This window comes from Echinops telfairi, unplaced genomic scaffold (genome assembly GCF_000313985.2).
Source record: "Echinops telfairi isolate 266 unplaced genomic scaffold, ASM31398v2 ScPeMD7_7469;HRSCAF=8507_0, whole genome shotgun sequence".
NCBI lineage: Eukaryota > Metazoa > Chordata > Mammalia > Afrosoricida > Tenrecidae > Echinops > Echinops telfairi.
Genome location: NW_022111372.1, coordinates 70,148,319 through 70,164,923, shown reverse-complemented (window position 1 = coordinate 70,164,923; position 16,605 = coordinate 70,148,319). Strand labels below are relative to the sequence as shown.

Genomic DNA, 16,605 nt, shown 5'->3' with positions numbered 1-16,605 from the left:
AACTGATTACAAGTATCTACATATAATCCCCTCCCTGGGGGACGGACAACAGAAAGGTGGGTGAAGGGAGATATTGGACAGTGTAAGACATGACAAAATAATAATAATTTATAAATTATCAAGGGTTCTTGAGGAAGGGGATCCGGGGAGGGAGGGGAAAAGTGAGGAGCTGAAACTAGGGGTTTAAGTAGAAAGGAAATGTTTTGAGAACGATGATGGCAACAAATGTACAAACGTTCTTGACACAATGGATGTATGGATTGTGATAAGGGGTGTACAAGACCCCAAATAAACGATAAAAAAGAAGCCAACAAGGAGAACACATTGCTCTGCCAACGCCTTGAAGTCATACTTTTAGCCTCCAGGATTGTGAGACACTAGCTACTGTTCTTAAAGTCGTCCACTTGGTGGTGTTTCTCCAGGACAGACCCATGGAGCTAACATTGTTATTGATAGTGAGGACCAGCAGCCCATGCTTCACTGTCGTTATTCTGCTGTTGCGTTGGTTTGCCAGCCAGTGTTTTATTTAGAATTGTTTACACAGATGTAATGGACCATGGACTATCAAAGAACAAACCTCTACTTTGGTAGAAGTACAGCCAGAATGTTCTGTAGAGGCAAGTCTGACAGGGCTTTGTTTCATGTACTTTGGACATGTTGTCAGGAGAGACCAGTTCTTGAAAAGGGTTTCATGCTTGGTCATGTAGAAGGACAGCGAAAAAGAGGAAGACCTTTGACAAGCTAGATCGACACAGGGCTGCCACAATGGGCTCAAGCATACGAACTATCACGAGGATGACAGTGTCTCCCTCTGTCGTACCTCGGGTTGCTAAGGGGCTGTTGTACGTAGGGACGCCATGAGACTCGATGGGACCTACCAAGAACAGCACCTCTACATTCCCCAGGGAAATTACTCTGGACTTTTCTAATGGTTCTTTTTATCTGAAATACCTCAGAAACTTTCATGCACATCTATTTTCACAACTGACTGCTTCATTGCTTCAAATCTGGCAGTTCATCTGCCTGCTAGGTGGTAAGCAGATTGAGGCCAGGTGGTTTTTCTTCTACACCTCTCCATTCAGACAGGACACAGAGAGGGGCTCTGTCTATCTTTATTGGGTAGATTATGAATATGGAGTGAAATATCTCAGAACCCTAAAAAGGGTAGAAGAACAGGAGCCCAGTTTTTCAGCCCAAGGGGCCCTGCAGCCCTTACCCAGGTCTTCATTTCCATCGCCTGGTATAAGAGGATTGTAGCAAGGGCGATGGTGTTGATGGGGATCCCAAAGGTGAAGACGTCAATGTCAGAGTCCTTGTAGGTCTGCAGAGAGGAGCAAATAGGCAGTGTCACTATTCCCACGGAAGAACAAGGTTTGGCGTTCACAGATGGGGATAGAGCATCAAGGAAGGCAGGGGTGAAAGGAGGGGGAGGGGAAAGGTGCGAAGATAGTACTCAGCTTCCATCCTGGTAGAAGTGACTGAAGGAAGAGACTTAGGATAAGCAGTGGGTTGAAAGGGCTAAATTATTTAGGAATGTGATTGCCAGAGGAAGCCACAGATGGGTGCTCCCCAAACACTGGGGACTAAATGAGCGAAGAAGTTACTGAGCACCAGGCACTGTGCTAATTGCTGACGAAATGTCCATGTTAATCTTCAAGGAGTTTACAGTCTGTTAGTCCAGACTGATGCGGTGCAACCAAGGCGGTAAGGATGACAAGAGAGGGGGGTAAGAAGGCAAACAGAAGCACAGAAGAGGAGCATCTCAGGGGAGACTAGACAAGGACGGTGTCAATCAGCCCAAAAGGGAGAGAAAAGGCATTCCAAGGGACCGCCAGAATCGAAGGTGAGTGTGTTGGGTTTGTGGGCCTCTAGATGATCTTGTATGGGAGGTCTGGAGCAAAAGAAGAATAAAAGGTGAAGCAGCAACATTTAAAGAAGAGCCCTGGTCCAGAAGGATATTGTAAACCAGGAACAAGCACATGATGCTTGCCTTTCCCCACCGCCCAGCTTGTTGCTAAGTGGAAAAGAGTACACGTGCAGAGGTTTGTAGCTGGGGGCAACTACTCCTATTCTGGTGCCCTGGCAGCGGGAGACAAGGATCCTCTCACGATCTAAATGCTTGCCATTCAGACCGGGGACCAAATTGAGTTGGAGGTGATGTCCCCTGCTAGCCGCATTCTTATTGTTCATTTCAGATCATAAAGGATCCCTTTGAGCAGAACCTGCCACCTGCATCCTTGCGGCTTTGATTTCGGAAGCCCAGATCTGTATACGAGTCAAGGTCTGCAAACCCAGAGACTTTCAGTGGGAGAGCGGGACACAGCTTCGGAGTTGACGGCAGGGGCGATGGTGCCTTGGGCAAAGTGGACAGCATGGGCCCTCTACCAGCACAGCTGCAAGTCAGATCTAGCTCGCTGCCACGAGGGACGAATGACTCAGTGTAAACCTATCTTTCCATTTTCAAGTTCTGCCAGAAACTAAGATTTCTGGGTAAAGTGTTTTGACTTTACCCAGGTATGGTCTGCCCACATGCTCTGCTCAGAAAGACACTAGCAGTCCAATATTGCCTATTAACAGGATAGGTTCCACCCCGGGAATGACTTACCAGGTACGGGATAAAGAAGCAGACGAGACTCTGGTAGAACGCATCTACCATGGAGATCCAGAAAGTCGACAGGCTGTAGCACTACCCAGAAAGAAAGGTTAACAGTGATCACCAACAGAGCAAGCCTCCACTCTTGCATGGAACTTTCTCGTATGTGTCCGACGCTATGGCATGTAAAATGCATCTTTAGAAAACACTTTTTGTGATTTAGATGAAGGTTTATGCACCAGATCATGAGTTTTACATTCAGCAATTCATCTGCGTTTTGAACAATGCCTCTTATCTTAGAGGCAAGGAGGCTGGAATGATTAAGAGCAGACTTCAGTTTAAGGCTCAGCTCCATTCATCTGTGATCTTGTTAAAAAACAAAACAAAACACAAACACTAAACTACTCTGAGAGAGTTGGTTTCTTCTCTAAATGTGGGCAAAAGAATATCACTTTGTCCCTTAAGCTTCAAGAAGGAGGTCTGATGACAGTGGTTACAGCCCATGGTGCCATCCAAAAGGTCAGAAGTCCAATCCACTAGCTGCTCCGCCGGAGCAAGAGGTGGCCGTCTGGTCTGTGAAGACCGCAGCCGGCTAGCTCTGTTCTATTCTGCAGGGTTGCTACAGCAGAGTCAACTTGAGAGTGGTAGGTTTGGTCTAGACATTTAGAGAACTGGTGTGACTGTACTTTATAACCTCTAAGTGCTCCGTTATGAATTCACATTAACACTGTTTTGAGCACTACTGTACACGTGGCAAGTTTAGAGATTCTCCTGAGTTCTCAATGGCAACTACAAGGAAGCTGTAAATTATAGGCTGGGGCCACCAGTGCCCCAGAGGCAGAGCCCCAGGGCTTCAGAGACAAGCCAACTCATTTTATGCTTCCTTCTCTGGGAAAAGGGAAACCACTTACAGTTTGCGTTTTTTTGCCACATTAACTTCCTGTAATGTTAGACACTCAAGTACATTCTGCAGCCAGTACGTTCCTGGGAAGGGAAACAGTCAGAGCCCAAGAAGTCTGTGTGCTCCTGTACCTCTTTATTTGACCAAACAACGTGGGTTGCCGTGTTGCTTTTTCAGCCAGCCTTTGGTTAGCACTAGACTCAGCCCTTAGTTGGCTGTCCTCCAAACTCACTAACTCCCATACACCTCCTCTGACTTTCCCCTCCTCTCCCCACATTTAAAGATACTCTCAGCCCCCTTTCCTGGTGCAGTCGGCTCCACTGTCCGTCTTTTCTGCCCAGTCCCCTTGTTTCTGCCCGAGCACCTCCGGCTACAGTCGAAGCACTTGCGTATGAGTGTCTTCGCCTGGGTTTGCGTCCTGGGTGATGATGCACATGGCTAACGTGCTTGGCTGCTAACTGACCAGTTGGAAGTTCTAGTCCATTTAGAGGCCTCTTGGAAGAAAGATCTGGGAATCTTCTTCTGAAAAATCAGCTGTTGGAAATCCAGGGTAGAGCACAGTTGCACCCTGACACACATGGGGTTGCCAGGAGTCCGTGTGTTGACTGGTGTGGTTAATCAGTGGTAACCAGTGGTGAGGACAGTGGCAGCTGGTCCCAGGGGTTCACTCACTGGGACCTAGGGGCTCTGGAGATATGCCTCACAACCTAGAGGGAAGGGCCGGCTGAGGGGACTGGGATCCTCCTGCATGTTCTCCCAGCCCTCTCAACAAGAGCAGCCCCACATTAGTGTGTGGTGTAATTCCATAGACAGAACCACCGGCCTGGTCCAACACCCTCAACACAACAGGTCATGAAAGGGAAGAGAGTCCTTCAAAGTTGAATGGGAGTAAAGGAACAGTGGGAGCTTCTACCCCCCCACCCCCCACCCCACTGCCCCAGCCCAGTCCAAGGCTTTTTCCTGAGACTTCCAGGAAGGAGGGGAGGTCAGGGAGATGCCCCCTCACCCTTACCTCAGAGTTCTGGCCGCTCTTGTATAGCTCGGGCAACGCCAGGAGTGTCTCTGCAGAGACGTCCTTATCCAGGACTCCAAAGAGGAGCGGAGGCAAGGAGGTGAAGAAGAGATTGAAGAAGATCATCTGCCAGTAATCGATCATGGTGGAGGCCGAGAAGCCGCAGAAGAACTGATACCAGAAGAGCAGGTTGACGTAGCACTGTGGGCAGAGAGCGGCCAGGCACACCTCAGTCACTGCCCAGACGCTCAGGCAAGCCAGCCAATGCTCGCAGTGCCAGTTTCCTCATCAGGAACCCGCGGGGCTGTCCTCACTCCACTGCCCACTGTAAGCTGCTCTGCGGTTCCTGCTGCTCCCCCACCTCCCATCCTCCCAATGTTCTTCCGGACCCGAAAGAACTCCACGAACTTGTTAAGGAAAACTTGATGAGGTTAAGCACACAGGCCCAGGAAGCCACGAGGCCTGGCTTTGAAGCCCCATTCTGTCGCGTACTCACAGTGCGACCTTGTGAGAATTGCCAAGCCTTCTGAGTGTCATTTTGGCCATCTCTCTGGTGGACACAGCAGTGCCTGGCACGTGATGAATGAATGAATGGCAGTAGTGATTACTGGTCATGACACAGAGGACCAAACTGTCGTGAGAAAACCTGGCAGGAAGAGTCCCTCTCCCGAGGTTCACCGCCCAGTACTTTGCTAATGGCCAGGTGCCTCAGAAAGAGACCACCAGGTTGCCTGCGGACAGGCTGCTTTATGCTGCAGGAAGTTCTTTCTACTCAAGTTCTCACCACCGGTAAGATGGCCTGCTTTACTAGTATTGTAGCGTAATGTAATGTGGATTGGCGTCTTGTCCAAGGTCACATATACAGTTAGTGTAGCTTTGCTGTCTGTAGCTGGGCACAGACAGGTGGAGGGTCTCGCAAAGATTCTTTCAGTAGCTTTGTTTTCACGGTAGAAGTTTGTTTGCTAATGGCTGGGCCAGTGCTATTTTGAAGAGGCTGTCTGTGATTATTACTATTCATATTACATTGCTTCTAGTATTCTTTCAAGCCATAGCTTAAATGGTGTTTTCTTCTTGATTGATTAGGTGAAGGGTCTCCATTGCACCTGACCTTCCTTGGTGGGGGTGCTCAGTAGGAAATGCTTTTCTTTTCCCTTAGAGGGGAGTGCTTGTGAAAAGGAGCTTAGGTGGCATGGGGGGCGGGGATGTTAAGTGTTGAGCTGCTAACTACAAGGATAAAGCCATCAGTTGCCCCAAGGAAGACAGACGAGGCTGCCTATTCCTGTAGGGCTGTACAGCCTCAGATACCCGAGGGAGCAGTCTGATTCCATCCTACAGGGTTGCCCATGAGTTGGATTTAATGCCAAGGCAGTGGGTTTGTTTTTTTGTTTTTTAGTGCTTGTTAAACTTTAAGGTGTATATAAAACACCTGTGTATCTTGTTTTTAAAAAATTCAGATTCTGATTTAGGCCTAAGGCAGGTCCTGAGAATCTGTATTCCTAAGACGCTTCTGGGTGATGCCAGTCCTGCTGGTCTAAGACTCACAATTTTAGCAGCAAGATTCACCTGGACCTGGAGCTGACAAACTATGGTCTGCAGGCCAAATCAAGTTGTAAACCCAGTTTAGTTGAAATACAACCACATGAGTTTGTTTACATGTTTTCTGTGCCTATCACTATAATGGGAGAATGGAGTTGTTTGCAAAATTGGAAATATTTATTAGCTGGCCCTTCCCACAAAATGTTTGCTGAGTCCTGATTTAGGCTATATGTTTCATGAGGCCAGGGACCACATCTATCTTGATCCCTGCTCTACCCAATACCTAGTATTCTTCCATCCCTTGGTTGAGCACCACCATTTGCACAACCAACATCGGTGACACAGTGGCAGAAAGGCCTGTTCCCAGCTTCCATCAAGATTACAGCTTAATCCCCTGTTCTGCACTGTAATTCATGGGCTGCCAGGAATTAGAATCTACAGGATTGGCAACTGGCTTGATTTTGGGATACTTTGTATCTTTCCATGATGCAAAGCAGATATTCAAAACAGGAAGATTATGTGCTCCTTCTTTAGGTGGGGAAGGATCCTGCTTGTTTCCCTACATCCCAGTCTGACTCTACCACCTTAGAATCATCTATTCATTTCTTGGCAGAGCACACACAGCTACCTTGCTGATGGTAAGATTGACCCTCCATGGTATGTAGTTGTTACTTCACGTTGGGCACTGTTTTCAGGAGTCCAGGTGGTCCGTGGCTGCTAACTGAAAGGTCTGCGGCAGAAGGACGTGCCAGTCTTTCCAGGAAGATGACAGCCCTGGAGACCCTCTGGTCCAGTCCTGCTGTTTCACGGGGACACCCCGAATGGAGATAGACTCATGGCGTCAGGTTAGGCTCTGTTTAGCGGGAGTCTTTGCGCCTCAGAGGGAGCACGTGGCTCCCAGTGATGGCATCGCTGAGATCGGATGCCTGCTCTCCCTTCCAAGAAGCTCCAGCGCAGTAATTAATTCATTGTTCAAATTTCAGAGCAGGCAGGTCTTTAATCCCCTCTGAAATTGGTTTCAGATGTAGAAGTCATAGTTCTCCACCCTCTAATTGCAAAGGGGAGATAATGCTGCATCAGGATCACAATTTCGAGCACAGCATTGGGTTGGAAATAAATATCATTTAATCTTTGAAAGCATGGCTGGCTGGAAGCGTTTCCTTTTCTATTTCACAAATTTAATGCAGAGAAGAGGTTGTGCTTATTCAAAAGAATAATTCCTTTGGAGACCACAAAAAAAATTAAACAGAGCATTCTGAATTCTAAGTAAACAGTCTTTTATACTCAGAGTGGATTTCAAATCAAATGGAGTGACTTGTTTGCATAGACTTGCTGAAATAATATTACCATCCAGTTTATCTAATTTACATTATATTTTTGTCATGCTGTTGATTTACATACACATTGAACTTTGCACAGAAAGACTCATTCCTGAGTGAGGGAGGCGGGGACAGAGCCAGAAAGGAGGCTGGGGTGGGGGTGGGGGCCGGGTGAGGGAAGAGCAATGTAACTCTGGAGCTATTTGGCTAATGTGTTTCTTTTCCATCACCCTGGCTTTAATCCTCCCTTTTCCCTCATGCAAACAGGAAGCAGACTGTATTTGGGGGCTGCTGGAGATTATTCAAAGGCCCTTGAACTAGATATTGGAAAGCTCAGGTAGTTGCCCCCTCCCCAGATACATCAGTGTCCTTATATCCATTGGTAATCAAGGGCATTTCAAATAAGAGCCCCTCGCAGTTTTCAGCCCTCACTGGATAGAGGTGCCTGCTTTAGGCTCTTACAACAAGGCAGAGCCCAACATAGTTGTAGAAGACACATCAATAATATCTTCACATACTTCTTTCTAGTGACGAAAGCCTCTGGATTGTACTTCCAGTGACAAAGTCAGTCAGAGCCTGCCCATCTTATCGATGAGGCTCTGGAGCTCAGAGAGGTGACCTCTCCAAGGTCACACAGATGCTATAGACAGGTGAGAACAGAGCCCAGTTGTTTTCTCTACATAAAAACCTGAAACATTTTTAATAGACCACTTAGTATCCTGCCCCACTGAGCTCCCTGTAGGCACTAAGTGAATCACAGGCTGTCAGATTGAAGCTTGGGGCTCCAGGCCCACGTTCTGTGAGCAGCTTTTACTTTTATTTTCTTAAACAGTGGGGTGCACCAGCCCTTGCTTGGGATAGCTCTCTTCTGGGAGAAAATCTAAGCTACACGTCAGGCCAGTTGTTCTCCAAATGCTTCCTCCTTGCAATCAAAAATAAATCTCATTTAAGGAGACTCTCCAAGAGTAGTGCCTGCAATGATGATAAAAATAATGCGCAACCCCCTTGGGTGATGATTACATGCTGGTCACTTAATACGTGGCTTCTCATCGAATCCTCATGGCAAATATATGAGGAAGGCTCTATGACCGTGGCTGTCTTACAGATGAGGAAACCGAGGCTTGAGGAAGCTACTGAAAATGTGACTCCAGAATTGAACTGAATATACTCCCTGCCTGTGTCCATTCTTCTGACCTCTCATGCTACCTCCTACATGCCAGGAGCTATTTTTCTGGTGCTGCCAATCCTCACCGTAACTTCACAAAACATTTTATCGAAGAGAAGCTAAGCCCAGAGAATTGTGTTGCTGGAGGTCCCAGCGCTAATAAGTGCAGTTTCAGTCTCAAAATCCAGGCCAGCCTGACTCATGCGTTTATGCTGACACACCACTGTCCACGGCTGTGGGGGAGGGGGCCCACTGCAAGGACTCCCAGCCCCGGGTGGGAGGGGGGGCTCCTTAGAGCTGCTCACCACGTTTTTGTAGAAATAGTACACCACCATACGGGCCAGGCGGGAGTAACACCAGTGGCCGTGCACAAGCAGCAGCTTCTTGAGGTGCTTGAATCGAGAGATGGCGAAATCACTGGACATGACGGCCTGAGAGAGGAAACGGACATCAGTATCCATCCGCTGCCGCTGTTTTCCCCGAGCTCTCACGGTGAGCTATTTATTGTTTTTGCAATATGAAAATAACAGTGTTTTAACGTTTGAAATTAAACTACTAATCACACCTCTTGATTATGCACTCCTGAGGCCAAGTGTTATTCACTGGTTTGAACTGGCAGGGTCTGAAACACTCCTTGCTGTGTGGTCAGACAAGGGAGGAGCTCCGATCTCCCTTGGACTCTGGGAGTCCAAGCCCTTTCTCCCTGGAAATCCAGGACTCACTAGAGTCCAAGAAGGGCAGGTCAGAACGGACAACTGGTCTATCTGACCCACTCTGGCCCTTCATTGCTATCCACTTATCCATTGAGTGAAACCTACTATGTGCCAGTACTAATCTAGTGGTGCAGTGGTTAATTAGATTTTGATTTTTTAACAGTTTTATTTGGCATGTAATTGACACATCATACAATTCAACAGTTCAAGCATATTAAAGAGTCGTACAATCATCACAATCAATTTTAGAACATTGTCTTCTTTTTTGTGCTCATTGTTATTCACTCCCCATCTCCCCCCATCCCCTGCCATGCCCCCGAGAAATCATTAATCCAATTACTGTGTCTATGGCTTTACCTGTCCTGGATTTCATATACAGTAAAGCATTACCCGCCCCGCCCCAAACAAACTCAACAACAATAACAAAGTAAAACAGAGAAAAACGTCAATAAATAAGAAAGCAGAAACCATTCAACAGTAGTCCAAAGGGAGATCAAATGAGAAGGTGTTGCATTTGAACCTAACTGCATCTGCAATCATCCATTTAGAGAGTTGAGCTTTTTTTCCCAATTACTATTTTCAGTTATTATTTATTAACTTATTGGAAACAGAATAGTTTGTAGCTTACCACATATACAAAAACAAACTCAAGGAAAATCGAAGATCTAAATGTAAAACTCAGAACTATAAAAATCATTAATGGGGAAAAAAATAGGAACAAAGCTGGAGAGGCCCAATACACGGCATAAGTTTGCTAACTGAAAACCCACAACTGCGGAATATTAATTAGACAACTCTCCGAGAACACCAAACTCACTGCCACGGAGTTGCTGGTGACTCACAGCGACTCCATGAGCGCCCCCTGCAGGCTTCTGAGGTTGTACACGAAAAAAATTTTTATTGGGGGCTCTTAGATCTCTTATCACATCAACACATTCCTAGCAGGAGCTTTTCATCACGTAATCTTCAAGTCCCTGACACCTTTCACCTCCAGAGGCATGCCACTCCTGGCAGTGTCAAAGAAAACTCTCCTTGTCTGTGGAGTGGAGATGTGTCTTCTGCCTTTGGTATTACTGAGAACAGGCAGAAAATTTAAACACTGTTTATATTGTGGTTCAGACATATGTGCCTATATGTATGTACATACACACACAAGGGGGCTACAAAAAATTCATGGAAAATGGAATTAACAGTGAAATTACCACAAAGTTTTATTATTTTTTTTAATTTTAATTTTTTGTTGTTGTGAACACATCATTTTATTGGGGGCTTTTTCAGCACTTATCACAATCCATACATCTATTGTATCAAGCACATTTATACATAGGTTGCCATCATCATTTTCAAAACATTTTCTTTCAACTTGAGCCCTTGGTATCAGCTCCTCTTCCCCCTCCCACCCTTGTGAACGAATGATAATTTATAAATTATTTTTATGTTCATATTTTGTACTGTCCATGCCTCCCTTCACCCACATTTCTGTTGCTCACCCCCCAGGGGGGTGTTATACGTTGATCATTTCGATTGGTTCCCCCTTTCTCCCTCTTCTTCCCCCACCTTCCCCCTACCCTCATGGTATCACTACTCTGATTATTGGTCCTGAGGGGTTCATCTGTCCTGGATTCTGTGTGTCCAGAGCTCTTATCTCTACCAGTATACATTTCACAAACTTTTAAAACCCCCTTTGTGAATGTATATTACATATTCAAGGAGGTCCCCCCCCCAAACCCAGTGCTCATCTGCTTTTTTGATGTGAGGGAGATAGTATATTTGAAATTTGTTCCACTAGGTCAAACTGTTAATTAAGCTTTCTATGTAGAGGTTCTGAAAAGAGCATAATAGTGTGAGACAAAAAAGATCTTATTTGGGAAAGGGGCATGTCTGATCAGAGGATACAGGAGCGAACAAAGACAGAATGGAACACATCCTGGCCCACCAAGCCCTGAGGATGATATTCCTGCGCAGAGCAGCCAATGCACAGAGATGACCATAGACACAGCATCCCTCACTGACCTATAGTGCTACCTGGGACAACATTGGAGGCACAGTGCAGGAATTGTGCCTGATCTGACTCCACAACACTGGGGTGAAAAGCTAAGGGAGTGCAACAGAGCAGCAAGGGAAGCAAACTCCCTGGGGAATACCAGAAATAGATGCTGGGACCAGGGCATGGCACCCCATCAGACTCAACCAAAAACACTCCTAATGGTCAACAAATGAACTATTTATAGGATCTTCCTGTTTTGACACTGGTTTGTTCTTGTTGTTTTGTTTTCTTTTGCTGTTTTGTTTTGTTCTGTCTTGTTTCTGTGCTTATTATTGTCTCTGCGTGTCTATCTATATAAGATAGGTGATATCTATATAACATAGGTGAGGTAAACAATCTGGAGGAGAAAACAACAGACCAATGGTTCTTGGGGAACACCGGAGAGGGGGTGGTGGGGGAAAGGAAAGGGGGGTGTCAACAAACCCAGGGACAAGGGAACAACAAGTGATCTAAAATCGATGGCGAGGAGGGTGTAGGATGCCTGGTAGGGCTTGATCAAGGACAATGTAGCTGAGAGGAACTATTAAAACCTGAATGAATGCAGAACATGATAGGGGGAGAAGAGGAAATAGAGGAAAGAACTAGGAGGCAAAGGACATTTATAGAGGTCTAAATAAAGGCATGTATACATGTAAATATATTCATATGTAACTATAGGGATATAGGTCTATGTACATATATTTATATGTTATGTATTAAGGTAGCAGATGGACATTGGGCCTCAACTAAATACTCCCTCAACACAAGAGCACTTTGTTCTAATAACCCGGCATTCTGTGATGCTCACCTTTCCAACACAATAGCTGAAGACAAAATGGGTGCATAAGCAAATGTGGTGAAGAAAGCTGATGGTGTCCTGCCATTAAAGGACATAGTGTCCGGGGTCTTAAAGGCTTGAAGATAAACAAGTGGCCATCTAGCTGAGAAGCAACAAAGCCCACATGGAAGAAGCACACCAGCCTGTGTGATCATGAGGTGTCGGTGGGATCAGGTATCAGGCATCAAAGACCCAGAACAAAAAATCATATCAATGTGAAGAAGGGGAGGGTGGAGTGGAGACCCAATGCCCATCTGTAGACAACTGGACACCCCCTTATAGAAGGGTCACAAAGAAGAGATGAGCCAGTCAGGGTGCAGTATAGTACTGATGAAACATACAACTTTCCTCTAGTTCTTTAATGCTTCCTTCCACCCCCAGTATCATGACCCCGATTCTACCTTACAAATCCAGCTAGACCAGAACATGTACACTGGTACAGATAAGAGCTGGAAACACAGGGAATCCAGGACAAATTAACCCCCTCAGGACCAGTAAGATGAGTAGTGATACCAAGAGGGTAAGGGGAATGTGGGGGGAGAAAGAGGGAACTGATCACAATGATATACATATAATCCCTTTCTAGGGAGATAGACAACAGAAAAATGGGTGAAGGGAGACAGTGGATGGTGTAAGACATGAACTTTTTAAAATAAATTATCAAGGGTTCATGAGGGAGGGAGGGTGTGGAGGGAGGAAAAAATGAATGAGGACCTGATACCAAGGGCTCAAGTAGAAATAAAATGTTTTGAAAAGGATGATGACCACATGTGTACAAAGGTGCTTGACACAATGGATGTATGGATTGTGATAAGAGCTGTAGGAGCCACCAATAAAATGATTTCTAAAAAAAAGATGAAGAAAAAAACAAGGGAGGTGCTGTCAGCCATCCAAACAGATTAGTTTGAAAATGTTTTCAAGAATGAAATTGCAGAGTTGACAAATGTATTAAGTGTAATGAAGAGTACTGTGAAGGTGATAAGGTTGTTTTGTAAAAAAATGTAAGTACATAGCTTTGAAAGAAAAATTTGTTTTTTTTGGTACCCTCTTGTAACTGTATTTATAATAAAATTCACAATTGTAAGTATACAATTAAGTGAAATTGATTATATTCATAATGTTGTCCAACTACCACCTCTGTATAATGTCACAAAATTTTCATCACCCCAAACAAACATTCAGTACTCATTAGTGATGATTCCTCATCCCCCAGCCCCCGTAATACTCTTGTAAGGGTATGAGGTTTGGAGTCAGACATGTCTGGGTAGAAATCCTTGAGTCAGTATTGGTCAAGTTAATTGATTTCTTTGAGCCTCACTTTTTCTATCTGAAAAATAAGTTAAAATGTGTTGATTATTACAGTGAACCGAGAATCATGGTTGATTGCAATATTATTCATAATACTCAAAAAGCAGAAACAATACAAGTCTCCATCGACTGATATAACCGAAGACTCACTGCCAGCAGGTTGATGCTGATTCATGGTGACCTTATAGGGCTGGACAGCACTGCCCCTCTGGGTTTCGGAGACTATAGTTCCTCACAAGAATGGAAAGCCTTTTTCTCACAAGGAGTGGCTAGTGGTTTTGAACTGCTGAACTTGTGGTTAGCAGCACAACTCGTAACTCAGCAAAATGTGGTCTATCCATATAATATTCATATATAAAGAGAAATGAAACTTGGATACCTGATAACATATGGATGTACCTTGAAAATATTATGCTGAATGAAATAATCTAATCTTCAAAGCACAACTATTGTATGATCCAGTTTAGATGGAATATTTGAAGAGCTTACATGAATAGAGACATACGTTTACTAGTGATGACCAGGTGCTGAGAGGAGTTGAGAATGGGGAGTTATTGCTTGGTACTGTTGTACTGTTTAACCTTGGAAATAGATAAGGGTGATGTTTGCACAACATGGTGAGTGGAATTAATGTCACAGAATTGTGTACTTAAATAAATGGGTAAAAGTGGCCAACTTTTTGTTACATGTTTTACTACAAAGAAACAAAACAAAACTAAACAAAACACAAATGAACTCCAAACATGAAAATAAATATCAAGTGCTTTTAGAGTGCTGCCATCTGGTAGCTGTTCCAAAGGTAACACACAATTATTTTGTGGCTTCTGGGTCAATGCTCCTTCATCCTCAACAACAAATTTAGGCCACACTAACTGCATTGAAGGTGAAAATATAATTGCTAATGATTCAAAGCCTCAAAGGGGGTCTGTTTTTAATAGGACACCTTAGCAGTTCAAGCTCAGCAGTTCTAACAGTTCATGCTTGTCCTGGGCTGGATTTCAACTACATCGAGGTGGTTAGTTGCTGTGAATGCCAACTCACAGTGACCCCAGGTGTGCAGTGCAGAACTGCTCTATAGGGTTTTCAAGGGCATCATCTTCTGGAAGGGTTCACGAGGCCTGCCTTCTGAGATGCCTTTGGGTGGGATGCCATACTTGGCTAATAGTTGAGGGTTTAACTGCTGTGTCGCCAAATGAAGTGCTCAAAGCAATTTATAGGTCAATGTAGTCATCAAGACTAAGAGAAAAAGAAAAACAAATCCGCTGTGGTGGAGTCAGTTTTGATACCTATCGATCCTATGAGTTTCTGAGGCTGTAAGTCATTATGGGAGCAGATAGCATCATCATCTTTCTCCCACAGAACTGAAACATTTTAAAATGCCCTGCCATCTGCCACTGGTCATGGAGGGCATTGCAACTTTGGACTTGGGTGGAGGTTACAGTGAGGAAGTTAGAGTAGGTAGAATACAAACATCACAGTCTCTGTACAGAACCATCCTTTGATCTCTCTCTGTGTTCTAAAGGACTGGGTGTAAGGAGGTGGAGATGGAGCTCATGCAGTGGTATGGCAGACCCCTGACTTTCAGGTGATAGTTCTGAAAAGCTGTCTGTGGGAAGGTCCTTTGGCATTGTGGGCAACTCTTTAATTCCGACATAAGAAGTGTTGTTTCACCAGTGACATGTGCTCTCTCATGTCTATAGCAGCAGATTTCACAACAACAAAAAACTGGAAGGAGCCCAACACTGGAAGAATGGATAAGGATATGGTACATACACACAATGGAATACGATGCATCCCTAAAAAACAGTGGCGAAAGCATGAAACACTGCATGAAAGGGAAGGACCTGGAAACCATTATGCTGAGTAAAGTAAGTCAATCACAAAAGGACAAATAGAGTTTGAGGCCACTACTATAAGGAGAAACTCCAATGAAACAAATCTTAGAGACCAAGTCCCAAAGAAAATGGTAGAACATCCGCCTACTGGCCATGAGCTGTACAACACCCCCCTATGTGCACTTCAAAAGAACCACCTGGAAAGAGGAGAGCTCACATTGGCCGGGCTCACTTCTTCAAGAAGAGGGGAACAAGAGAAGACCATCCACTTGATGCTACACAACACTGGAGACAAGGCTGCGACAGATCACCAGGCCCTCCACGGGATGAGAGGAGAACCTGACTGGGAAATCAGGTTGAGACCAGGGGAGGGGAGCATATCTACATTCAGAGGAAGAACTGATATTTCTGTTGGTGGGTGTGGTGGGTAAATGGGGAGGAGCAACTTCACATTAGGAAGGGATGCTAAACAATAATTGTAGGGAATCTAAGGGGAGACTAAACCTGATTCTATGGTCCTGGGCAGACACTTCGTATATGTTTCTACCCAACCCTTGGTGAACCATACCATGTTCTAAGCACTATGATAACCTTAGATGCTGGCCTTACAGGGGACATGGCATCTCCAAGGGCCATGCCAGAAGGACTTTACATAGAAGCTTGACTGATTGAACTGGGCCTTACCTCAGAACTACCTGTAGCCCCTGGATTTAGGACTGAAATTCCCTGATGGGAGAGGAAGCAAAGGATGACCATCCAAGGCTATGGCAATGGTGGTCAGTGGTCCATGGGTGGGGTCCTTGGCGTCCAATGAAAGGAGCCCAGAACCACCATACATTTATTATCTCAGTGGTTCCCCTTGCATTAATATGATAGGTTTTAATCTGATAGGCAAGGATCTGTACTTGTAAGGAATGTTCAGGAGATTTTCCCTTAGCACCGCCCCCCCCCACGCCCCTGCCATGCTCAATGTAAAATGAACTCAATCTATTAAGAAATCAGTCTGCTTTGTTTTTCTGTGTCACTTTGTTTGGCGCTGTTGAGTTTTTATGTGCATATTATTATCTCTGCAGGTCTATCTAGATAAGATAGGCTGGATAAACAATGTGGAGAAGAAAACAACGGGACTGATGGTTCCAGGGGGACATGGGAGAGGGGGAGGTGGGAGAAGGGAAGTGGTGTTAACCAACCCTGGGACAAAGGAACAACAAGTGATTCAAAACCAGTGGAAAGGAGGGGTTGGGAGGCCTGGTAGGGAGTGATCAAGGGCAATGTAACTGAGAGGAATTACTGAAACCCAAATGAAAGGCTGAGCATGATAGTGGGATAAGAAGAAAGTAATAGGAAATAGAGGAAAGA

The 16,605-nt window shown here is 45.1% G+C and overlaps 1 protein-coding gene across 1 annotated transcript in view; it reads right to left on the bottom strand.

The window, feature by feature from the left end:
* Positions 1-16,605, bottom strand: part of ATP10B (ATPase phospholipid transporting 10B (putative)) — a 349,229-nt gene that overhangs the window by 13,656 nt on the left and 318,968 nt on the right. Inside the window, exons 19-22 of the mRNA XM_004697118.2 lie at positions 8,832-8,957; positions 4,507-4,707; positions 2,606-2,686; positions 1,217-1,321 (exon numbers count right to left, since the gene is read on the bottom strand). Coding sequence (XP_004697175.1) covers positions 1,217-1,321; positions 2,606-2,686; positions 4,507-4,707; positions 8,832-8,957 — 513 coding nt within the window. The remainder of the gene's footprint in view (positions 1-1,216; positions 1,322-2,605; positions 2,687-4,506; positions 4,708-8,831; positions 8,958-16,605) is intronic.